General features: G+C 44.8%; 1 protein-coding gene across 2 annotated transcripts in view; it reads right to left on the reverse strand.

Annotated features, from left to right (window-relative positions):
- Positions 1-26,608, reverse strand: part of brf1a (BRF1 general transcription factor IIIB subunit a) — a 128,309-nt gene that overhangs the window by 27,891 nt on the left and 73,810 nt on the right. For both annotated transcript variants that reach the window (XM_030082024.1, XM_030082025.1), the window contains exons 13-16: positions 25,367-25,428; positions 23,728-23,809; positions 23,388-23,443; positions 20,614-20,876 (exon numbers count right to left, since the gene is read on the reverse strand). In XM_030082024.1, the coding sequence (XP_029937884.1) occupies positions 20,614-20,876; positions 23,388-23,443; positions 23,728-23,809; positions 25,367-25,428 (463 nt within the window). The remainder of the gene's footprint in view (positions 1-20,613; positions 20,877-23,387; positions 23,444-23,727; positions 23,810-25,366; positions 25,429-26,608) is intronic.

Below are 26,608 nucleotides of genomic sequence, written 5' to 3' on the forward strand. Positions count from 1 at the left end.
GTGCTATGAGTTTCCTGTTTTCAAAAAGAACATTTCTAATGGCTTTTAATGATTTATAATGGTTTTGTTATGGTGTTGAAGGCTCGCAGAGTTTTAAGTTTCTCGTCATCAAAGCTACGACGGGTGCAAACATTTGAACGCGGCACGGGCTGAAAAACACCGATCGTGTCCCTTAAGACCAATTTAACGACCAAAATAAAGAAACAAAGCGGTCAAAAGCAGCCTGTGTCTCACTGAACATTGCTAATTAAAGTTGTGAAGCTATAAATGGACAGAATTAGAAAAAAAAAAAAAAAAACAACACCAAGAACTTAATTGCGAAGAGACACAAAGTTCAGCTGTGCTCAGTGAGGCAGATCTCGTTTTACATGTTGTACTAATGCTGCAGAGAAAAATAGCATGTCATCGCATGGTGAATAAAAAAAAACCCTCTAATCATTACATTAAAAAAAATATTCTAAAGGTTTTCAAGATTTAGATCGTTTACTTCAAGATTTTTTCAGGCTGTTGAATTTCACCCTGAACCTTCAAATGGCCGCTTTAAAAACACGAGACTGAAGGAAATGCCCTCATTCTGGGGGGGATTTCCATCACTTCCCTACACTTGTGAGAAGATTTGGTGCGCTCACAACAGCACGCACACACACACACACACGCGCGCACACACACGAGGACATATTTAATAACCCAAATAACCCAGCCGTGGCCGCTTGATGAGAGCTGTGACATTTCTCCAGATGGATGGGATTTCTGGGTCAGCTAGCGCTTGGCTACACACTGTGGCGATGGGGTTTGTCCTTAACAGATATTTTAGGGGCCGTGACTGGTCTTGTGAACAGAGATTAGCCATTCATTGAGATGGGTGGCTCTTTAAAGGCTGTGGGCTACACACACACACACACACACACACACACACACACACACACACACACACAGATCATTGAGAGCTGGTGTGACCAGGAGACAGGCTGTCTAGCTGTCTGCTGTTTGATGGACGAGAGAGAGAGAGAGAGAGAGCAAGACTGAGATGTGTTAGAGTGTGTGTCCTTATGTGTGTGAAAGGGGGAGATGGTGACTATTCTTGTGTGTGTGCGCGTGTGCATGCGCATGTGCATGTGTGTGTGTGTCTAAAGAGGCTGGCAACATGACATCATGCTGACCAGAGGGGAGGATCACAGCCTTACACTCCACTAATCACACACCATTAACACACACATACACACACACACACAGATCAGAGAGTCATAAAGTCGAAGAGATCAGAGAGTTAAGGAGTATGAACACTCCCTGTCACACACACACACACACACACTCAAATAGAGAGTAGTGTCACTCCCTCTTACCATAAACCCATCAGATGCCGTTTTTTGCCAAACAAAAAAAAACAAAAAATTGACTACTTACATCTCTACATATCATTTTACCATAATATCTCAAATGTAAATATGATGTAACAAAAATAAAAAAAAATAAGGTGTGCAGTAGACCGCAGAGCTCCACCAAGGTCGGGGCTGGAAGTTTAAGTCCTTGTGCTAAGCCACGCCCCCTTTAAACAACGCTATTTCCACAGGACACGCCCCTTTTCCCCCTCAATCAACTGGTCACTTCTCCTCCGGCCTTTGGGAAACCCGACGCGACCGAGCTTCATGCAAACCCAGCCAGCTCTCCAGCTCTCTGGATGAGGAATGGCGATCACCTCCAAGATGGACATTAAAGGCATAGGACACTAAAATATGTCATTTCTGATTAATTGTTATCATCGGGTGCAGAATCATAAACCATTTAGAGAAGAACGAAGCGATCCAATCCCACCTCCGCTCAGAGCAGGTGAGGGTTAGCAAAGCTCTTCAGTCTGACAGCTGGACCTGTGCCACTCTCGCTGCCGTGGACTTTCTCACACCAACTCTGCAACTACAAGCCTCCAAAGTTCACGTTTTCAAGTTTCGAGTTTTTAACATCAGCCAACATGTTGGAGTACTAAAAAAAAAAAAAAAAAAAAAGTAAAAGCTGTAGCTCTTTCAGTTCCAACAAGCAGGATATTTTCTCTTTGCTGGGCAGCTGGTTGGTCCTAACAGGGTCCAGAAAATATCATTACCCCAACAAGAGGAACTTAGATGTACCACTGTAGAAAATGCAGACCCAAACACACAATTACACTGAGTGACTTTTACAAACTAAATGTAACAGAGTAATACTAAATACTAAATGGGGCTGCCATCCCTTTAAGAACATATGGCCATACTGCTGGCCAGAAAAAACAATTCCAACCCAAACAGAAGGCATTCTTAAAATGTAAACCAACTGGAGCTGATTTCTGAATGGGTCTCCGAGCAACACTCATGCATATTTTCTACAAATTTCCACAGTCGACACTGACATCAAGACATGGGAACTAAAGGAAGGCATGGACTTCCCCATCGTGGACCGTAAAAACCACACTGGAAAACAAGTGTTTTCAATAGTTCCCTGTCCTCCTCTGGGTGCAGACTTGTATCTGCAAAGAGGTTTTTAGTGTGCATGTACTTCTTTAAGCCTACAAACCAAACCAGAACAATGAAAACCTTCACAAAAAAAAAGACCTTGTTCACTTTGAAGTCCGGCAAAAAGAATCCGATAGGCATTCAGCTCATTCTGCAGAGAACGACATGTATACGTTGGGTGCAGCGCTATAATCAGCTTGAACTAATTGCAAACATTACAGAGTATCCAAGAGCAAAGATTGCAGGAAGTGATCTATCACTTCGGCCAATCAAACAAGTTCTCAATGGTGGCTTAGCAACAGCAGTAACTATGACCGGCTCTTCCCACAAGCATCTGATTAGTGCCGCCGGTAAAAAATGAGGTTCTTGGTGGACAGAGAGGCGGACATGTCAAACTAAACACGTCCATTCTGCCAGGCGCCATGGAGACAAAACGGTCTGTCGGGGGGAAGCTGACGAAACCGCGAGGCTGCTGAGCACCGCCGCTCCTGCAGACGTTAACTCGCTGTTCTCAATTCTCTCCTCGAACTGCTGGAGGTAAAAAACTGGCCATTGTTAGCCGCCGGTAATATTCTCGATCGCGCAAATGCCGTCACTCACCATCCCAGACAGGCCTAAAGCTGCCTCATCCAGATTATCCATTGATCACTTTATAATCCTCGAATAAAAATGAGGAAATAACTTGGGATTCTGCCCCATCACAGCTATCCTCTCTTCACCAAAACCCTCCCTTCTGCAGGCTGACGGAGAAACCAGAGTTTTTTCTCAGTCGGTGCTTCACCACCTCGAATCTGCTGCGTTTCATGTGATACTTTATTGATCTCAAGTCGGGGATCCTCCTTTACCTGTCAATCAATCAAACTTCATTTTAATAGCACATTGTGTCCTGTCAAACGCAACTCAAAGTACTTTACAAGTCAACAAAAGAGAACATTAAAGAAGAACCATTTTTCAGCGCAGGAGTGACCTATCTAATTGAAAAAGACATGCCAATTTGTTTGTCAGATCAAAGGAACAGAATGTGCAGAAGTCCTCAAAATAAAAATAAAAAATGGTTAAAAAAAAAAACCAAAGCAATAAAAATGAAATAAAAGGAAAAGGAAAAGCTATGGCAAGTATGATAAATGAGATCAAATTAAATGCAGACCTAAACATTTAAAAAAAAAAAAAAAAAAAAAAAAAAAAAAAAGGTGGTCAGAGGTCAGGGTCAGCTGCAGAATTGGGATTTAATGTCTTGCTCCAAGGCACTTCAGCAGGGCAGATATTTGCTGACGCAGAACCAGGATCTTCTGATGAACATAGTATTGCTCTGCCTTTATATATCAACCCTCTGTAGATTTAGAGAGAATAAAACATTCCTACTTAAACAAATATCAATGAATATTCATTTGTGGCGCTACAGTGGTGCGGCACTAACATGTGGAAGTTAGATATGGGTGTTTTTCTACGGATGGAGGGAGAATTACATTGAATTTTGTAAACAGACACCTAAAGAAGTTCATAAATAATTGTCAGTGTGTTTAACAAGGGCATCAGTGAGTGGCTGACTTTGTTAAACTTCTTTTTATTTATATGGAAAGAAACATTTTAAACGGGAAGAGGAGTCCCACTGTAACCAGGATATAAAAGCTCGCCTTGGCATTCAAGTCACGACACAAGATTTTATTCAGGACAAGCCTTGTAAAACCCACCGTTACTCCGTCCTCACCTGTCGTTCACTGCCTCTTTACCTCCCTGCAGGTGAGTTTGTGTCTTATTCTTTTCTGTAAAACACTGTGTAGCAATCCAGTTTCTTAAAATCTCTCCGTATAAGCAGCTTGAGTAGCTCCCCGTCACATTTACCTTAAAATCTTTTGTTAACACAATGGATGGGTTAATGATTTCTAACAAGGCAGATGGCCGCCCCGCCATTCATCACTCCCAAGCCAGCCTCTGCTTCAGCCTCGGCTCAGTCAAACTCTTGCGTAACTCTGTGGTTGCGTAAAGCCCCGACTTGTAAGTTTGACGATTTTAAGGGATTTTTATTACTCGAACTATAAAAACACAAACTAGTCAGTAAACACGGACGAGTGATGTTTTATGGCACTTGATGTTTGCGCTGATGCCTCCCCGCCTGGTCTTATCAACCTTAAGTTGGTCTGTGATGTGCTTCATCGTGTTTTTATTGGTTTTTCTTTCTCATTTCATCATGTGTTTTTACCGTAAACCATGTCTGTGCGCCAAACTAATAAAGTTAGAATAAATTTAACAAACAAATGGAAGAATGAAAGAAGGTTTATTTGTGTCTTTAAGGGTTGAGGAACTTTAATTCCCCTGAGTTTCATGAACCAATCCACATAAAATAGCATGGATTTCTGTAGGAAAATGAGGTTGTTTTTTTTCCATTGAGTTGATATTTTTACACCTGACTCATACAGTACCGTGAATGCACTGATGTTTGGCACGGGTGGTCCCGAATGAAGCCGCCTAAACCCCGTCACTGTTCGCTCCACACTGCGGTTTACATGCTGGAGCTACGAGGTTTCTATCCGGCAGCAGCGATTAATCTCAGCTCACCGGGAGAGTCTTAAAAGGGGTTTCTGGAGGTCAGGGGTCAAACGGCCATCAACAGCATTGCCGATGGCCCGCGGCGACAGACTTTGCGGCAGACCCCTCGTCTCCAAGGCGACCATTTACAGCAGCGGGGAGTGGCTCCTAACACCCAGTCGGGCCTCACCATGTGACACAGTGGCCATGTATAAATCATTCCCGGTGGGAAACAATGGGGCCATATGTAGCGCTCTCATAAAGGAGCAACACCCCCCTCCACATGTTGCCTGCCTGCCTGCCTGCCTTCGGCTTTCGGAGCGCTAAATCTGTCTCACTCTCCCCTTCTTTGGTATTTCCAGCCTCCAGTCTGCCTCTAACCTGATGCTAAGACGCTGCCTGTCTCTCTGTAAACCAGCAGAAGCCTTCCACCGGAGCTCATCTCTTGAAAATAAATAAATAAAAAGGTACTTCATGCACATCCGCCTCTTCCTCTGAATCATATCTGCTCTCTAATATCTTCCTCCTCCTCCTATACTTGCTGTAATATGCTTTTAAAGTAAAGCCGAAAATCCCTCCGCCTCGCTCTTCATCTTTTTCCGAGGAATTCTCCATCAATCACTCGGGTTTCACGGGAATACTGTCGGGGTGCCGCGGCTCCGACCCTTGACCTCATTACTATCGCTTGAAAATAATGTGGCGAGCGAGGAGTCGGAGTTTTTTCTAGCGCCGCGCTCGCCGGAAGCTGCTGTGGGTAAAAGCATCGGTCAAACGGCCGGAGTGAAACGTAGTGCCTCCGCTCTGTTTTCTCTCTCTTTTCTTTGGTTTGTCGAACACCGTCACTCCTCCTCCTGTAAACAAGCTCCTGAGAGGATTCCTGCTCGACTCTTTCCCCTCTGCGAGAGGTCTAGCGAGGAAAACCGTGACATTTTCTCAATCTGATGCAGGGCTGTCTCTCTTGTTCAGCTTCTCTTATTTAGCCTCTCTCTCTCTTTCTTTGTCTTAAAGAAAAAAAAAAACACACTCTTACGCTATTATATATCATCAGGGGTGCTATTTTGTTCTTTTCTGTTTTCCGGTCCTCAGAGAAGAGGCTATAGGAAGACAGAATCAAAATCTATATTTGCTCACACACAAAACGCTAAACACTGTAAAAACACTTCAACCCTTTGAAACTGGAGCAAATTCACTTGATTTCTTATTTAAAGTCAGATGTCAGATCAGTGGTGCTGCATCAGTGCCAGATTTCTTGCGTTTAAATGCCCATTTGAGCTTTTAACGCCTGAGTAAATTCACAGAAAATTAACGAAAAAAAAATAAAACATTCCCATAAAACTTGAAAAAAAAAAATAAAAAATACACAAGAAACTATTAGATGTATATTTTAAGTTAAATTACAAGAAAAGTAGCAGAAATTAAATAAAAGAAATACAACAAAGAAGATATAAAGTGAGTTTTGTTAAGACAGCTTTCAAAATAAAAGCCCTGCTGGCTTCTGGGTTTCTGGCTTTTTATCGCTCTTAGACACATTTTCTGCATTGGACTTCATTGTAGCGGCTGGAATTATGTCACGTAACCTTCGCGTGGCCAGATACACAAGAAAATAAGACCGCCAAACACCACCAAAGAACAAAATGGACCACGAAATGCGAGTTACATCACCGACAGATGTTTTTAAACAGTGTTAAGAGTGCTTTAGGGAGGATTTTCCCTTTAATTTCGCAACAGGTCACAGCTCCCTCTCTCTATTTGCCTGCCTTTCTAATCTCTATTAAAGGTCACGGCTCTCTCTTCTCCGTCTCTCTCTCTCGCTCTCTCTTTCTCTGTACGTCTGCCTTCCTGCCTCCTTAACCTCCACCAGAGGTCACAGCTTTCTCTCTCTGCCTCCCCCCCCTCTTAAACTTCTATAAAAAGCTCTTTGCTCCTCTTTTATCTCCTTTACCATTGCAGCGCTCTAGTCATCTCTGGCTCTCTTAGCCCTCAGTCACAACGTGCATCACTCTCGAATCTCTTCGGTCGTGTTGATTAGGCGTTCAGCGTGCAAACTAAAACCACTGCTACCCATTTAAATTTGTGATGTCACACGATAAGGACACTTTAAGCATATCATGGACTGCGGTGCATTTTGAGCCCGAAGCAGCAGTGAGAGATAACCGTTTGAATTTTAAGGATTTCGGGACTCAGAAGTGATGCAACTAGGAGGTCAGTAAAACCATGCACGGCACAATTATGTTAACTGAACTTGAAACGTTATGCCGAAGGATACGCGGCCCGACAAGGCAGGCACGGAGTTTCAGACAAAATCAGAAAATATCTTCATTTTAGGTGACTCCAAAGTTGAAAGATGCGCATAAAACACTCATCTTCCAGTTTTGATTTAAGCCGCATTGCGACAGGATCAGACGTTGTGGCGAAAACACCAGGAATCTTACTCATTTATTGGGTGTAGTGCGTTCTGAATGGAGGCGGTGCGTGCTGGAGTGGGTTCCACAATAAAATAAAATTTAAAAAAAAAAAAAAAACGCAGCAGCAATCGGCAAAAAAAAAAAAAAAAAAAATTGAGACAGAATCATCTTTCGCTGCACCGTAACCCGATGCTAGGCTGCGTTGGCCGTTCCCGTAGCCAGTTCCCTGCTAAAAGAAGCTTCTATGGGCAAAAATCAAAAGTGTCATGGATCACACATGGATGGATTTTGTATTGTCAAGCCCATAAACACCACTTGGCTTGAAAAAAGGGTGATTTTTTTTTTTTTTTTAGGACAGGAACATTCAAGTGGCTATTCAAGAAGGACCATATCAGTCCTATTTTCACTAACTCGTATCTGTCGTGCGTGCAGAACATGCCTTGGTGAGTTTGTAGCTCCAACTCCTATTCATGTAAATAGATAGATAGATAGATAGATAGATAGATAGATAGATCTTTATTGTCACTGCACAATCATATACGGTATAATAATGCAACAAAATTAGGGCTCAGTACTTTCGGTGCAGGGCAGAATAGAAAGCATCGTGCAGCCTGCTAGTTGAATAGCCGAGTCTCTGATATCAGAAAAATGCAACAGTCACGGAAACACTTGTTGGATGCGATGTGCAGGCGCAGTTCGTCGATTTTGTTAGTTATGGACCTGGCGTTGGAAAATGCTGGGAGGCGGCGGCTTAAAGGGTTGTCTTTTCAGCCGTGCTAACGCGCCGGCCCTGCAGCCTCGCTTTTGTTTTGTTTTGGTGATGACAGTCCGGTGAAATTGGTATTTCGCAGCGTAATCCCAAACTCAAAAGGTCCTGACGACTGTACGCGTACATTGTCCAACATATGGTGGTGTTTTCAGCTAAAAACACAACCGTTCACACATACAAAAACATAGAATACGGAGTGGAGTGGAGAGCTGTAAGCCGCTGCGTCTATGCACGCCGCCATGGCAACCCCAAACAAAAAATAAGAATGTTAAAAAAAAAAAAACTGCTCTGTGAAACTTTGCACTTGCTTGTTATTCCATTTTGTATTTACTTAACCTGCATGAACACTCACTAAAATGACTCATTGACGCCGTGATGATCACTTTAAATTTGCACAACACCAAACGTGTTGGCATTCAAGTCGAAACAGGACAGTATCATCGTTCACTGGGGCGTTCGATTAGCAGTCTGCCTCCTTCGTCTTCAGTAAAAGTCACATTAAGGTCGCTGTCTGTTTCACTGTGTCTGCTGTGAACAGACATGAAGAGGACATAAACAGGAACAGATCCACTGTTGGATCTCTCTCTCTCTCTCTCTCTCTCTCTCTCTCTCTTTTCCTCCACATTGTACTCTGTGTCTGTAAATGTCTGTTTACTTATGGGATTAGTGTTATGTGTACAAACTCGCCAAGGCTAATTCCTTGTACGCAAATGTACCCTGCGATTAAAACGATTCCCACAGGCGATCAGGCCTCCTTCCTGCCAACTTAACCCTCTGAAAGGTCGCGTTAGGAAAGGTAGAGGGCTGCTTTCTCTCCTCCTTTCTGCCCGACACTCTCTTTCATATACATTCCTGCGTTTGGGACACTTTGACCGATAATATCTCTCCCACGTCCGCTCTGTTACCTTCATCAGAGGTCATACTCGGACAAATATCACTTTCAATCCTTTCCTATCTCAAGTGTCGCACTTCCATCGCTCCCTATCAGTCGACCCCCTCCGTCTTTATTTCTCTGTCAAACACAGCTGCTCTTCCGATCCCAAATATTTCCTGCGCAAATCCTCCTCCCCGTCTGAGAGGTCACGCCGAGAGACGCGTGTTCGTGCACTTTATCTCGTCTCCGGCCGCCTCTCTCACCTTTCAGCCACCGTCACGACTCTTGTTCCCTCTCTTATCAGGCCGTCGGCAGGCCTTCCTGACCTTCTCTGCCTCCTACGAGAAGGTCGAGCTGGGACAGACGCCGCTACTCTTCCTCTCTATCTCCCTCTCTCTCTCTCTCTCTCTATTCCCGCATTTAACAGCCAATGTCCTAGGACTCTCGCTCTAATAGGCCTTCCAGCATCATTTACCTTGCGGAGAGGTCACACTACAAAACGACAGTACCGCTCTCTTTCTCCCGCCCATCTATTAATCTCTCCCTCCCTCCTGTCTGTCTCACTTTCTATCCTTTCTCTGGGTGTCTCTCTCTCTCTCTCTGTCTCTCTCTCTGTCTTCTTCTCTTGCCCCCCCTCCCATACCTCCTTCACTCATCCACTCCGCCACGACTCTCTCCTCTCACTGTTAGGCTATCAGTCTCTGCTGGGCTTAGCGGCTCGTTCCTAATCAGCTTACTGCCAATGAGACTAAGCCGGAGCTGAAAAGGCGATTGAGGGAGGCCGTTTAGCCAGTGGCTGACAACTGGCAATAGCCGGGGGGATGGTGTCAATAAAACTAAGCAGGGAGGGGAAGAGGAAAAAAATGGAACTAATATATCATCGAGGGGTTTTAGGAGTGTGGAGACCGACTTGAGAGTCAAGATAGAGCGGGACAAAAGAGGAAGCGTCTCGGTGTATTCCAGTGGTAGCTAAATTGTTCGGCGTGGTAAAGGCTGGCACATTTACATGCGCTGGGCTAGACAATCCCTCCTTCTCCAGGGAGACTATTCAGCTACTAAGCTACGCTACGGCCCTGTGAGGCCATGAACTACCACAATAACATCAACTCTTTTAGCGTCAACAGTTCTGGTGCAAGATGGGGTTGTTGTTTTTTTTTTTTTTTTTTTTTTTTTTTTTGCCTAAGCTGTGGATAAAAGCTGGGATGTTTTCCAAATGGCCCAGTTTTAGAGTTCCCCCTAAAAAATTCCAGCCCTCGCTGCACCATTAGTTACAGTGGAAGGCGCATCGGAGAACAAAGGTTTGGCCGTTGAAAGCTGTTTGGAAAAGGCTGTGGAGAGAAAGCTGCTGTCGCTGCTGCAAGCAGAGCCGGATGTCCAGAATCAAAGGGATGCTCCCATTTCTCAGCCCGCGACGCCGTCCAACGCCTTAATGAGAACGGGGCTTGGGAAAAAAGTTTTAAATATGTCATTATTGCTCCGGAAGAGTGCCAGTTAAATACCTAAGTGTAAATGTATGCATATGATAGGTGCTTGAGCGAGACTTGAAACGAGGATCGGAAAAAATTTTTGCAGGCCTGGAAGCCCCTAGCAAGTACTTTCATGTGAGGACAAGAACTACCGAGTCCCACCAGCCAGAATATGAATGAGGGAGAAAGAGACTTAACACCGAGATGGCAGCAAAATATCTCAATCCTTAAGCTCCGCCGCTGCTTGAGACAAAGAAACGGCCTGGAGGGATCATTTGCAAGATGAACCGCTGTGAAAATGGGGGCTCGCCTCTTGTTCCTGCTCGTGCTCATGTACTATTTAGGTCTCACACAGACATAAAAATCACACAACACGTCTATTATTGCCCCGTTTTCATTTTCCTCCTTGAATCGAGGGTTCAGACAGTCCTCTACACACACATGCGGAGTGCGTTTAATGACCTTAGGGCCTGCGTAACCTATTCCACACACATTCGAGTGAGAAACTTCAAAATGGCATGAACAGCTATCTAAACACGAGAATCCTTCCCCTAATTCGTGAAAAGCTCGCGTTTTGGAGATACAAGCCTTCAATCGGTCATCGGCAATATGTGCCACATCACATACGTGTGTGTGTGTGTGTGTGTGAGAGAGAGAGAGAGAGAGAGACAGAGAGAGAGAGAGGAGCGGTGGGTTGGCCTGGCAGGTCCCACGGCCCTGTCAGTCTGCTCGCCTCAACCAAGCATCGAACGGCTCATTGGTCACAGTTTGGGGGGGGTATCACAGGATACAGGGAGGGGCTGCAAACCACAGACAAATTATACACCCTCCCCTCACACAGCTGGCCATGTAACAAGGAAAAACATCCTCTTCAATCGAGTGTGCCGGGCAGGAAAATATGACACAAACTGCACCATCTGAACCCCTTCCTATCCTCTCTCTCTCTCTCTCTCTCTCTCTCTCTCTCTCTGCTGTCCCCGTCTTTAGCCACTTTGGCGCACTGGAATACGGGCTTGGCTTTCTTCCCGCTTCCTTGTTTGTTTTTCTAACACGCAGGTGACTTTTCGGCTTCCTCACGACACCTGCTCCGACCGGCTGAAACCGAAGTCGGGAGTATTTCCTCCTGCCAGCTCCGGGCGCGCAGCAGAAGCGGTGGCGGCGGCGGCGGCGCTGTTTGGCCAGGAAAACTGCTGAGCTCTCGAGTCTTTCCCCAGCGCCAGCTCAACTTTGTGGGTCAGATTTACATTTCTGGAAAACCAACACAGACCAAAAACCATCCCCGAAACCCCCCCCCCACACACACACACACCCTTTTCCTCCTCCTCCTCCTCCTCTGAGGAAAAAAATGCAGTCAGGAATTCTCTCTCCCTCTCTTTTTTTACCCCAAAAAAAGCTCTGGAATCAAACAAATTCTTTAAAAAGAGAAGAAGGTGGAGAGGGAAAAAAAAAGAAGCTTTGAATGGGAGAAAGGAAAGAGCAGAGAGAGCAAAGAGAGGGAGAGGAAGAAAAAAAAAAAAACACTGGAGGGCAATTATCTGGGCTATTTCTGGAAGAGTGCTTTTCCATCCTCCAGTAGGGATAGAGGGAACAGGGAGGGTCTGTTTGGCAGCTGGCTGGAGGAGGTGAGGGGCGGGAGATGGAGGGGAGGGAGGTGGAGGAGGGGGGTGAACGAGTGCATGGGACCTATGAACCCAAAGCCAGTCCAGTAGTACATAAAGTACAGCAAGGCCTGTGGCTGTGTTAACTCTTCCCTGGAGGACCGAGCGAGCCGGAGTAGAGAGCATGAGAGAGAAAAGAGGTGGGAGAGAGAGAGAAAGACAGAGAGAGAGAGAGAGGGAGGGAGGGAGAGAGAGTGAGAGAGGATGAGGGCGGGACGAACAAAATAAAAAAGTAAAAACAGAGCAAAACACGGGAGTGAAAGATGGCAAGAGAAGGAGGTCAAGAGGCAACGCTGGTGACGCAGGCCTGGCGCTCAGCAGGGCTTCACTGGTTGCATGATGATTCACAGTTGATTTTTTTTTTTTTTTTTTTTTTTTTTTGGAAATGATTTCTTACAGTTCTGTGGGAAAAAAGCAACACCGGCATGTTTTGGGGATGCAAGGACAACGAGGACACGGATTCAATATCTGCCGGATTACAATGATCTGACTCTCCACATTCACAGAGAAAATTAAAAATAAAATTTTTTTTAAAAAAACGAATGGTGCAGTGCATCCAAAGCAAGGCCAAAGGATCGAAGCTCACAGAAACCCCCTTTTCCACCAACACAGAGCCGTTTCCTCTCTGGTTTGTGCACCAAATTTTGAACCGTTCTAAGCATTTCCACCAAATATAGACTGGCTCCCAGGCGGAAGAGTTGGTTCTCAGCTGGAACCATAAAAAACAGTCATTCTCAAGTGGGACCCGAGTGGGTGTGTATTATTCACCAAGGAAAGATGAAGACGACTACCAAGAAACTTTGTGGTTTGGTTAAAAATAGTGGTTGAAATGTTTTCACCAACAATAAACAGAGATTTCCTCACACTTACAAACACATGAAAATAAAAATATACCATAAAAACAACAACAAAATTAGAGTTTATAATCCTCAATCTGAACCTTGTGCTCGATTATGTGAGTATTTACTTCCACTGTGCATGTCCACCTTCGACGATGCAATGGTTTCACTCCAAAAATTGGTGGAAATACGTGCCAGTTCCTTAAGTTTGCACCCTGGTTCCAAGAATCTTGAACTGAGCCAGCTCGAGAACCAGAGCCTTCTTGGTGGAAAAGCCATAAAAGTGAGATGGGTGGTAAAAACGAGGTGAAGAACTGTTTGATTGAGCTGAAATTTTCCAACTTGAGCAAGAAATTCGCCGACTGCAGTCCAGTGAACGCCGATCTACATCAAAGTGGCTGCACATTTCTCCTCCAACCAAGAACTCATCCACCTATACCCCTTTTCCACCAAACCGGTTCCAGGGCTGGTTCGGAGCCGGTGCCTGACTTAGCACCAGTTTTTTGGTTTTCCACCGCCCAAGCACCGGCCAAACTGGTGCCAAATCGGTTCCAAGCAAGCACCAACGGCGAGCAGGGGCTAAACAGGGGCCAGAGAAAGAACCGATGACGCGGTGGGTCGCGTCATCGGTTCTTTCTTTCTTTGGGCGGGCTTACAGACTCAAACGGGAGCAGCGAACGCTATAAACGTATAGCTAAACATACTCACCATTCGTTCCGACCACGATTATGACGGGTAGCTGGCAATAATTGCGTTTTTCGCCTTTGGACCGCAATGTAGGCTTGTAAACACACGAGCAGTATTTGCATCGCTACGGTGGGTCGTCCATGTTTGTTGTTGTGATTCCGAGCGAGCGTCTCGCACACCCACGTGATCACATTTTACGATGACGTAATGACGTGGCTCTGACTTGGCTCCGCTTGGCTGTTGGCCGGTGGAAAAGCAAACCGGTTCTTTGTTGGCACCAGTTAAGCACCGGCTCTAGCACCAGCTTCGAACTAGCACCAGGTGTTTTTTGGTGGAAAAGGGGCCCTAGTGAGCCCATTGGATACCTGACAGCGGTCAACGCACTCCTACCTCTCTCCTAACTCAGGGCTATCAACGCTTTTGCATGGTGACAGTCTCATGCAGGAGACTAAACCGTCTTCATGCCACGAATGGAAGCAAAAGCCACTGGAAGGAGACTCCTGGTAAACTGAGGCAAAGAGCCGTTCCTTTGAGTTGAAATTCTTCGACTTAAGCGAGAAACTGGGAAGACGCAGTAAAGTGAAAGCTGACCAGTTCCAAGTAGGACTCAATCCAGATTTCCTGTGAATTTCTCTTGACATATTAGATACTTGTGACCAATAACAGACCAATGACGTCTGCGTAAGAACTTTATACAGCCTCCAAATAAAACATTTGTCCTGGCTGACGAGCCTCGTTCCAAAGAATTAAACTGTAAGCAGAATGGAATTGAAAAAATAAATATCCAACGTTCCTGCAAATGATCAACATTATCTCATCAATCCTTCAGCACTAAAATAAATGTAAAAAGTCCAGGAAGACGCCAACCAAACCCTGCTGCGTCCTGTTGTGTCAATCAGGACAATCAGTTCTGTTTGAACGTCATTACAATAATTTTCCTGCTGCTTTTTTCCAAGTCAAGAGATCAAAATGAGAGTAAAACGCGCCTCGTTTTTTTTTTTTACCTGAATGTCAAGTAAAAGAGCAAAACCTTCAGTGGAGAGACAAAGGTTGAAAGAGACAGAATATGATGAGAAAAACAAGAAAGAGTACAAGAAAGATAAAGAACTAGTTAGTGGGTTGCAGAGCCCAGAGCAAAAACAAACTCGGTGGTGTTGTACGGCACAGCAGACCTCAGGCTGCAGCTCAAGGCCTTTCACTGGAGGTTCAAGGCAAGTAAAAAAGTAGGGCCGAGACAACGGGGAATAGACAGAAGAGAAGGAGAAAGAAGGGAGACGGAAGAGAGAAAAAGGAAGATGAAATAGATGGAGACAGACTTGGGTGAGTGAGAGAGACTTTAAGAGAGGCAGAAGGGAGGAAAAAGGCGGAGATGAGAGAGATGATGAGGGAGAAACAAGACAAAGATAGAGAGCGAGGGACCTTCGCCGGTAGGAGGAAAAGAAACTGCACTGAGGGAAAGGGGAGAGGGAGATGAGGAAAGAGAAAGGAGTGGATTTAAAAAGCTGTAGAGGGAGACGGGGGGAGAAAAGGATAAAAGATTAACAGAGATGGGAAGAAAGGGGCGGGGGGGGGGGGGGGGGGGGGGGGGGGGGGGGGTTGCTGGAGGTAAACTACAGGCTGGGTTGCAGAGCCTGGAGCAAGCCTGTCGCCGAGCAAAAAAAATCCCCTGAACCTACAAGAGCAAACCCTTCAATGAAGCACTGGGAGCAGCCAGCCGGAGGCCTGGAGGAGGCGCGGGGGGGAGGGAGGGGAGGGTCTGCGGCGGCAGAGGCAGCACAATGCCTCAGTGTAGCCCCTCTGCGAGGCCTCGAAACAAGGCACAATGGCTTTACTGTCAGCGGGCCTTCTCCTGCACTTTCATAGGTCTCCCTGACACCATGCCTCTCCCCTTTTTCAATCACCAGCACAACAACCTTTTCAGGGGCCGGGGCAACGGTCTGCTCCTCGACCGCGGGGCTGAAAGAGACCATTCTGCGCTCAACGGTCACTGTTGGGATCGTTCTGTTTTTGTTTTGTTTTTTTTGTTTTTTTCTGAAAAATTTTCTTCATTCCAACGCCACGACCGGCTCGATATGAAAGAACGAGACACGATGGCCGCGTCGATGCCCGCTAGACCGTGGGGTAAAAGTTTGCCGTTCCTAATGGCTTGCGGGCAGGCGCTATTGAAAACACAGAAACCACAAGGGGTCGGGAAACTCTGATTCGCATTCATCGCTACAAAGTGCAGAGCTCAGCGTTTTCTGGATAAATGGACCACCTTTATTTTTATTTATTCATTTTTTTTTTTTTTTTTTCAGGCTGATGCTCCCAGGCCGCGCTGTTCCATTCAGGAAAATAAAGAAAATTGAAAGCAAGGAATGAATGATTCAAAACAGTGATGCGCATCAATGATTCACTGACAAGACGTGAATGCATTTTAAAAATTAACGAGTCGGATGCTCCAGGAAAGTGTGTCCATTCTTAAAAAACACAACAGAGGGCTTGCCGGTGAAGCCCCCACCCCCCCCCCCATTCAAAAACATCAAAGGCATGAAACATGAAACTGGAGTCGGGCCCTCATTCATGGGGCAGGTCGGCTTTCCAAGGAAGGCGTTTGCCAGCCTGGATCGATCCATTAGCCAAGTGGAATGGCTAAAATCCAGCAGCTCCTGAGCCCCGCTGCGGTCTATTGTCAATATTGATGCGCTGGATTCATGGACGCGGCCCGCGAAATCCTGTCAGCGATAGATAATAGTGTGAATTTATGTGCTGTGACGTTTTTTTTAAGTTTGCAAAACAAAAACATCTGCTCGGTCTGGCAAACGTGGACCCGAAGATAATTGCGCCGGAGTTCATATCCATTTCGAGAACAAAGCCGCTCCATGTCCATGGCATGTTGAAGATGCAAGCGAATAAAAGTGTTTTCACTTTGTTGTCCAAGGTCTAAAATAGCTCAGGGCGCTGCAGGGAGACAAACCTTCAACTCGAGGATCCATATTCTCGCCCGATCCACCGAGCCGAGGTGACCCTGACCTCTGACCTCCCCCACCGAGGAGGGCAACCCCAAGGACAATAACCCTCCAAGGATCAATAAAGCATCAAAGTACTATCTTTGAACTATTATACTTTGTTATAATGTATCATCAATCATCATGTTGCAGTGGGTGTTTTTTCCCCCCCAACAGTGGAAATGTCCTTGTGGAAAAAAACTCAATTCGGTCTAATTTGTGAATTCTCGGCCGCAGCTCTCTGTTAGAACATTTCTCCTGGTGAATGGTTAACCGGCTGATTCAAAAGCAGCAGGGAAGGGAAATAATGATATATGCTGAATAAAAACGGCTCACAGGAGACATGAAATTATCGCATCAATGATTATTATCACAATTTATTTGACAACAGCACAGTTAGAGGAAACCCTTTAGGGGTTAAAATTAAATTGAACTGCCGCCTCTGCATTTGTCTCCCCTTCATATTTGTTTCCATGACCTGTTTTCAACTGTTTTGTGCTAGGCAGGCAGACAGGCAGGCATGCGCCAACACACACACGCAAACACACACACACACACACACACACACACACACTCTCTGGTCTCATATCTTTGGAGTTTGTGATGTGTTTGTTCTCTCGTCTTTTTATCTGTGTTTATATCCCTTGCCGCTCCGTAGAGCCCTTTGTGACGAACCCGTTTTGTTAAAAGCGCTTTATGAATACATTTTATTTTATTTGACTTGAAGAGAAACTGGCGCTGGAGAGACTCGGCTGCAGTAAACAGCAAACTATCAGACTCCTCGGTGGTTCCGAGACCAAATGCAGTGAATTATCGCAAAGCTCACGACAGGGTTTACGAAGGCCCAGCAAACTGCAACCAGATGACTTGCAGCTAAACTAACCACAGGGAGAGGGAGGGGAGCGCGATGGAGGTTACATCCCCTTAATCACTAAACAGCTGCCTCTATATGACTCCCCTATAAAGCTTGAAGATGGTACCTAAAACCAACATTAACTGAAAGAGCTTTAAAAACAGAGCTATAGGAAACCAATTTCCCCCCTCCCAACACCAAACAAACTGCAAAAACCCTCAGCTTTTCCTCTGTGCTGCAGAAAACCCATTAAATTCGTCTGAAAGGCTCGGCGTGGATCAGTCCCCTGAATGCGTGTCATGAAGGGAGGGGGAGAGTAACAGCCAGAGACAAATCCTGGCAGAGAAGGTATATCTCGGAGGAAAGACAAAATCCCACAGGAGTCGAAAGGCAAAAAAAACAAACAAACAAAAAAAAAAACAGAGTGGGTCCTCTTCCAAGGAAAAGGAAAGCATCTGTCGGTGCTGTCGCTGGTGATTATTCTGGGCGATTGCAGAAGAGTCGCCTCATCGTTTCGGAGTGAAGCCGCCACCGCCGCGTTACCCCCGGCGTGCCAGAGGAACGGGTGGCTTGGACCCCAAAGACGGAGGAGGACGGGCCGGTGTTGCATCAGACCTCTGAGAATCTCATCGCCCGCCCCGACACCCTTCAATCATCCGCCTTTTATTCAACCCAGCATCTGTTGTTTACATCGAGGATTATTTGATCATTTGTGGAATGGAGTGGTATTGAGCGGACCCAAACATAATAAATATGGATTTGTGTGTTTGGAGGACTGCCACCGCTCGTCAGTGGTGCAGGGCCGGGTCAGGACGTAGGTTGGCAGGAAGTGGGCGAGCGTCCATTTTAAGACCAAAACTACTTAAAGGAGACCTTCATCCCAAAAAACTACACATTTGGTCTCATTTACATTTAGTTGTGTTGAGGGTTTGACACAAAACTTTCCAATCGGATGCATGCCTCGTGGATATTTCAGGTTTTGATCAGCGGCTTGCACAAACAAGCAGCAAAAAGGATATGAAAACATCTGTTTCGCATCCTCAGGCTCTTTCTGCGGCACAGTCCCCGGCTTCATTCGCCATTTGTATGGTCGATACGTCTCAAACCAACGCGCTTTCACTAAAAACGGCGCCTGACGCAAGACCACGTGTGCACGACTGGCCTGCACGTTCGCCAAAACACAAGACCCCACCTCCAGACGTGTTCATATCCTTTTTGATGCAGTTTGTCCAGATCGCCAGTCAACTCCCTTCTAACAAAAATGGCTACGGTTTTTGGACTCTTTACTCCATGTGAGGCATACAGTCCAGTCATTTTATGAAAAAAACTCGGACAAATTGCAAGAGAAGCAAACTCAACTGATTTTGTATCCTCAGTTTGTCCTGAGTGAGGGAAAAAAGTCCCAAGGAATCCCATTGGTGGAAAGTTTTGAAAATCACCTCTATATGACCATATATTACCAAAAAACACTGTTTTTAACACACGGGGGAAAGGGGTTCAACATTTTACTTTCAGATATCACTATAAAAATTCACAAGTTGATTACACACACAAAGACAAGAAAAAAAGTCAATTACAAGTTCTTTGAATTATTCTGTTTACACATGCATATCACACATTATCTGATTTGATATGCGTTTTACCTTTTAATTCAAGGTTACTATATATACAGTAACCTTTTAATTCACTGTTTAAATATCTGTTCTGGCATTTATTCCTTATTAGCGCATATCAAATCAGATAATGTGTGATATGCATGTGTAAACAGAATAATTGAAAGAACTTGTAACTGACTTTTTTTCTTGTCTTTGTGTGTGTAATCAACTTGTGATTTTTTATAGTGATATCTGAAAGTAAAATGTTGAACCCCTTTCCCCTGTGTGTTAAAAGGCTGTTTTTGGTATTATATGGTCATATAGAGGTGATTTTCAAAACTTTCCACCAATGGGATTCCTTGGGACTTTTTTCCCCCTCACTCAGGACAAACTGAGGATCCAAAATCAGTTGAGTTTGCTTCTCTTGCAGTTTGTCCGAGGTTGACCCCCATTTGGCCTAAAACTACTGGACTAATAAGTCATTAACCTTTTTACTTTTGGACATTCAGGACAACTCAGGGTGAGCAAAGGGTGCAAAATTCACAGATTAGGAGGTGATTCCATTAAAATGGTAAGAGGATATACCTGCAGCACCTTTTTTTTATTATCGTTTTATTGGCTTTTTATCATCTATTTATCATCTGGGCGCTATTTATTTATTTATTATCTGTTCGATGCACACTGGTTTTATTGGTTTTTTGCACATTGTTTTTTTGCACATTGGTACTTAGATCTTTAGATCTCGAGGGTCATCTTTATTCTTTATTCTTTATTCTTTATTTTTGATTTACTTAATCTGTACTCTGTGGATACTGCTGGAAACTGTGAATTTCCTTCGGGATGAATAAAGTATCTATCTATCTATCTATCTATCTATCTTGCCCAGTGCCCGCACGCCTGTGATTTCCTACATTTCCCACAATACTCTCTGATACTCTTGGTGAACTTGTTGCTTTCAGCTGTGTGCTCGTCATGTAGGTGGAGGAGAGCACAGTGAGAAAAAGCGAGAGCCGCAGCCAAACGCTACGTCTGGTGACAGCATTGCATTATGGTCCGCTGTGGCTTCAGGTTGGCAGAGAAACAGTGAGTCTAGAGAGAAGCCCTTCCTCTCGGATTCGGAGGGACTGACAATAAAACCTGTCATTTGCAGTTCATGTTTTAGATGGCTGTAAAACACTGTGCAATCAAACTTTTTTTTTTTGCAACCGAGCTGGAAATATAGTTAGACACATCATCACTGGCTTTTCTTTTCTTTTCTTTCTTTCTTTTTTCTTTTTAAACATTTTTAGTGTTAAAGGTTGGGTTTTACAGTAATTCATTTTACCTGACACTTGATCAAAATGCCAACACCTTGCAAATGAGCTAAATCAAAGAGCTTTGTGCTCCTATTCACACGTGAAAACTGATTTTTAATGCACCCTATAAAAAAAAAAGATCTCCAGCTACTGCTCTGTGAAGCAAACTGCCCACCAACCTTTTTCCCAGGGTGCTCAGCGGCGTTCCCAGGCTGAGCGGAGCGCGGGTGGCTTTGTAGTTGCGGACGCTCGGCTTCGTGGCAGGGCCTCCCTTCTGGGACTCGGCCTGGCGGGCCGGGCTGGCGCCGGGCTTGACGTTGAGGTCCTTCAGGACGTCGTAGTTGATCTTGGTGGAAATCCTCTTCTGCTCCAGCATCTTCTCGATGGCCTCGTCGGCCGTGCTCGCCCGGATCGGGGCCCGTTTCTTCGGGGGCCCTTTGGGCTGCGGGAATTTCAAACACGCAAAACCAGAAATCAGCTGTTGTCAATGACGGAGCTTTCATCAAGACCATCCAGCAACAACTCAGGAAATTCTAGCTGACTGTATTTGCAGAAATTGTGTTTTTCTTTTTTTTCCACCACAAAGGCTTCAGATGGTTCACGATTAACAAAGTGGTGAATTTAAGAACCAACTATTATCCCACTCATGCACAAAACACACACACACATCCATCTGCACAAGCACTGTTTCATTTTTTGGCTTTCTTTACCCTCAGTCTACCACAAACCCACCAGCGTGAACTCCTGTTGTGTTCCTCAGTGTTTGTTTTTGTCCCCTCTGTCTTTATCGCTGCTCTTACTCTTACTTTGCACAACTGCCCATTATGTGTTAATGTGTCCCTGCACTCGCCCTCACTCTGTTTTGTAATCACGTTAATGTGCAATAAAAGAAAGAGACAAAGAAAGAAAGTTCAGACAATCACGGGAAAATATTTTAAAATTATCTTGCAGCTGTAAGATATTTTTTGTGATTGGCACTTGACCAACAGCGTCTCAGTTGGGATTTCACATGCATCAAATCAATTACGGCCCAAGACTTCACAGGCTCTGAGGGGGTCAAATACTGTGTGATCGGCGAATTACACCGTCTGAATTAGGATTTCACACGTGCGAGATTGGAGTTCTTGCCTATTTTCATTAATCCCACATTCGCCTTAACCGCGCTCCGAATCAGGTTTGGAGGTCAAGTGAATTCCAGTTTATTCAAAGTGTAAATTGAAAATGCCGCTCGCTCCAAACGGCCTAGTCTTCAGTGTCACTGCGTTCTTTATACACTGGATATGGGAAGATTTAAAGAAAAGAAAAAAAAAAAAAAAAGCGAAGGACGTCCAGTTTTTTTTAAATCATGAAGAAAATCATAAAAAATCCACTCCCTCGGTTGACGGTAAACTGACCCACACGCCGGCGTCTAATCATCCCGGGATGTGAATCACCGCCTCATTTCTAGCAATGACTAAAGTACAGAAAGACGCTCGCTTTGTCTCACGTGAGCGGCGCTCGTTTGAGTGCGTCCCCCCCCCCTCTGGATTGTCATTTATTTTTTTGTCAATTAGAGGAGGGCGCGCGGCCGGTTGCGTGGCTGCTGTCAGAAGCCTGCATGTCTCATTAGATAGCTGCTCCAGTGCAGTTAATCCACCTAGTTAAAACCTCCGAACAGATGTTGGGTCTAACAAAGGGCCAGCGCTGTGCCAAAACCAGTAATGGGAAATGAGTGGGAACCAGTTACGCAGGGCTTACTGCCTGTCTCTCTCTCTCTCTCTCTCTCTCTCTGTATGGCTGCCTAACCTGTCTGTCTCTGTGTGCTTCCTGTCCATCTACCTGGCCATCTGTGAGTAACTTCTGTCTAAAAAAATCTGCGTGACTGTCTGTCTGTCTGATTGTCTGTCTGGCTTTCTGACTGACCGTCTGTCTCTCCACGTGACAGTTCCACTTATTGTCTGAGTATTTTTCGGACTAAATTCCTGCTTGACTGACCAATTGTCCGTCAGTGAGACTGTCTGTCTGTCTGCCTGTTTGTGTCACCAAGCGTCTGACCGCCTGTCTGACTCTCTGACTGTTGATCCGTCTCTGTCGTGTCTGTGTGACCGACCGTCTCCCTACCTTTCCTGCCTTTCTTTTTTTTTTTAATTTATTTTTATTCACAATTATATCACTTACAAAACATATATGTTATGTTATCCCTTTTTTTCAGACCCAGGGGATCCATATCACAATAAAAAAAAAAAAAAAAAAAAACAGCAAATTGAATGAACAAATAGAATGAACAAATCACAAAGACACGATGCCACACCATACCCCACCTCCCGCCAGACAGCACAAAGTAAGGTGAGAGCAGTTCAGTGCAATTATGCATACAATCACATTCAACCGATGGAAGCTTCAATTTGTGGGATTGTTTTCATCAGAGGTCCCCACATATTGAAAAATTGCTCTGGTTTTTCCCCTCACACTATACATAATCTTTTCTGGAGTACAATATGATAGTATTTCATTCCACCATTGTTTCAAAGATGGTGGTGGTTGTGGATTTCCAGTTTGTTAAAATGCATTTTTTTTTAGCGGCTATAAAGGATAATAATAACATAAGCTCTTTTCTGATGCAGTGTGAAGTTGTGAAGTCTGTTTAGGTCCCCAAGAATAGCTACCAGTGGGTCTGCAGTGACTGTTTTTTGGAATATCTCAGATAAAATGTTATAAATACCTTCTTCTTCTGACCGTATTCGACTTTCTCTTCTGTCTCGCTGACCAAATTACTGTCTGTCTGACTCTCTCCGCCTTCTCAAACGTCTCTCTCAGCATTTCATCGACTGTCTAACCGTGTCACTGTGCTTCCTGACTGGCTCTTTGCCTGTCTCACTGACTTCCTGCGCGTCTATCTGCCAGCCTGACGGTCAGCCGCCCCGGCCCCGGCCCCGGCCCCGGCCCCGGCGTGCTCCAGATTAACAGCTGTTACCTTCTTTTCTTTGTAGATGCCGAGCTCCTTCTCCTTCGCTATCTTGGCTTCCTTTTCTGGGGGTGAAAACAGGAAAGCGGTCGGTGATGGAACGACAACAGGGCGTGTGTGTGTGTGTGATAGCGCTATCGGCGCAGCGCGGTGGGAAGTGACCACCGGCGGCGGGCCGAGCGCTGCTAAATTGCTGCTGTTTTTCGTTCTCTATCAGTCACAATGGCGGCGGCCGGAGGTCCCGCTCTGTGTGAACAATCTGTTTGGCTGGTAAATTTCTGGGATGAAACGAGCACCGTTCGCTTCCCGCCATGCAAAACAGCCCGGCACAGGGAGCGGATCACACTACCTTTCTGCTCTTTCAAGTAGTCGGAGTTCTGTGCCATCCAGAGCGCCGTCTTGATTTTCACTTCATTGTCATTCAGAAGATACTGCGGAGAGGGAGAGGGGGCATCACTGGATACGCATTTCAAGCAAGAGCATGCAATTATCCTACCAGGCGGCTTGTTTTTTTGTTTTTTTTTTTCGTATTATTTTTGTGTAAAACAGTTTTTTTTTTTTTTTACGGAGAGTATGATGTTTCTAAATGTCAGCTGACTCATCTTTGTATTGATATCATTTCCACCGTCACAACACAAAGAGAAAAAAAAAAAGGTTCTGGAGTAAATCCAATAGGGCTGGCATCCAATAAACACCAGATAAAAAAAAAAAAAAAAAAAAAAACAACGGAAAAAACACTTGCTTTTAGACACAGGTGTGATACTTCTGTTTGCGTAAATTGCACAGAGCTGCAGTTTGCCGTGTGGAAGTGGAAGTGACATTACAACTGTAACTTCTGCTTTTATATTTTAAGCGCTGAGTTGATTAATAGGTTAATATTACAATTAATATTACTAAACATATCTTGAATCAAAAATGACTGTATATACTGTATTGGTCTCTCATAGTCCCATACATCACCTATTGTGTGGAGATATGGGGAAACACATACAAAACTAACACTAATCCAGTTTACCTGCTACAGAAGAAAGCAATACGAATAGTAAATCAATCAGATTATTTGGAACCAACCAATGCATTATTTATTAATTTACATGCTTTGACATTTTTTGATTTAGTGGATTATAAAACGGTGCAGATAATACATAAAGTACGCAATACTACTAGTAAGGACAAACACTAAGAGCAGATGTGTATCCGTCAAAGGGGTGAACCTGTGGAATGGTTGTGACGAGGTATTAAAAACATGTAGGTCACTTTGCATATTAAAAAGAATGTTCAAAAACAAGGTGGTAAACAAATATAAAACTCAGGTACGATTAGTCCGTTTATGAAAAGTATTTAGAACTTTCACTTTTCTTGTTTTGTTTATGTATGAACTACTAAAAATGAGCTGCTCACATGATATGTAAAAAGGGTAGGTAACATAAGCTTAAGCTTCAGCCTACACCTTTTCGGTCAATACAATTTTGTTGTCACTATATCCTTTGATTTGTATGTGTATACGTACAATTATGACCGAAATAAACTAAACTAAACAAACAAACAAGCAAGACATAGCTGTGTATGGAGTGTATGGATCATGACGGGGCGCTGTGCTCTTGTGGTGATAAAGATAGATAGATAGATAGGTAGATAGGTAGATAGGTATACTTTATTGATCCCAGACTGGGAAATTCACTTTTTTTTTTTTTTTTAGATAGATAGGTATACTTATGTATATTTTTAGATGGTAAGTATACTTATGCATCTTTAAGAGATGCAAGACACAATTTCTGGGGGGTAAAAATTGAATAAATTAAGAGGTGAGGAGAGGCACAGGAGGGACTTTTGAGAGCAATTACAGCGACCGGAGGAGAGGGGATTGAATTCAGCGGGGATAAGGTGACTTCTCAAAAATAAGCATTTAAGAGTTTTGTGCATTCACTGAAACCAGGTAGCGGTGCAATTCAAATGGGACGGGGGCCCATTAAGCACCGGGTACATACCTGCTCTATCTCATGGTCATCTATCCCACTCAGGTCCAGCTCTCCGCTGTCAGCAGCACCATCTGTCACACACACACAAATCGAAACGGACACACTCAGAAATTGCTGTAATGCACATTTTCATGGCAGCAGTCGAGTCCCAAGGGGGGGAAACAGAGGAAACAGCAGCCGGCCCAGAATAACCTCCTCCGTCCTGGTGCACTTCTTCCATGTGGAGGCATTGTGGAAGATTTCTCAAAAATGGGGGGGTTAATTAGTAAATAAAACGCACTGTGCCTTCTGATAAGATGTTAATAGGCTTAACTCACATTTAAGCGGATCTACCTCACCAGACTTTCTTTTCAATTACGATACGCTTTCTAGATTGCGGCGCGCTTTATTTTCCAACAGGGCGATGCTGAAGTGACAATTTGCATTTTCACGCGACAATACTCAAACGCAAAACCACCGAGGCACACGCAGCCCCTGCCTTTACTTATGGTCTCTTTGCCGATTGTGCTGATTGCGTGAAACAAAACAGACGTTTTTAATGTGTTGATAAACGAGGCGTTTAAAATCCCTAGGTGTGCAAACACGTCCAATTTCGGGAAAAGAAGGGGAAAATAGCTGCTTTCAAAGAAAACCTGATTAGCTTTGATAGAGGAAACAAAAGGACCGGGGGTGGCAGTTTGTTGGCTTCCACATGAAAAAAAAACGAAATAAGCATCAATAGAAATTCAACAGCTTTCACTCCAAAAGATCCCCCTCCTTGATTAGCCATTTTGGGATAAAGCGCGACTCCTCTCCGGCTGCCGACAGACATTAGACAGTCAATCAAAGGAGCCGAGATGGAAAGGAGCGTCTTAAAGAGGCAGTGCAGCAGGTTTATAGGAGTCGTTTAACTTCTGTCAGCTCTCTGCCTTTGACACTTTCAGACGGGCCCTCCTTCCCCGAGTTCACAAACTCGCAACGGGAGCGCGACTTCAAAAGACGCGCCACCCGAGTCCACGGGCAAGCTTTCCCGGTTAATTAAGGAGAGACAGGTGCGCGGGAAGCCAGGGATGCTGAGGAACACACCCTTCCTCCTGCAGTTAAGGGTGTGTACGCTGCACGACGGGGGAGGTGCGGAAAGGGAAAAAAAAATCTAATCTAGTCGGGCCATTTCAGTTCTGTTGGGAGATTGCGGCTGCCTTTAAAAAGACGGCGCTCCGGAGGGAACAGTCAGGTCAGTCGCTATCTGACGGGCCCAGCCCTCTAAGAACT

The sequence above is a fragment of the Myripristis murdjan genome, chromosome 22, assembly GCF_902150065.1.
Source record: "Myripristis murdjan chromosome 22, fMyrMur1.1, whole genome shotgun sequence".
Lineage (NCBI taxonomy): Eukaryota > Metazoa > Chordata > Actinopteri > Holocentriformes > Holocentridae > Myripristis > Myripristis murdjan.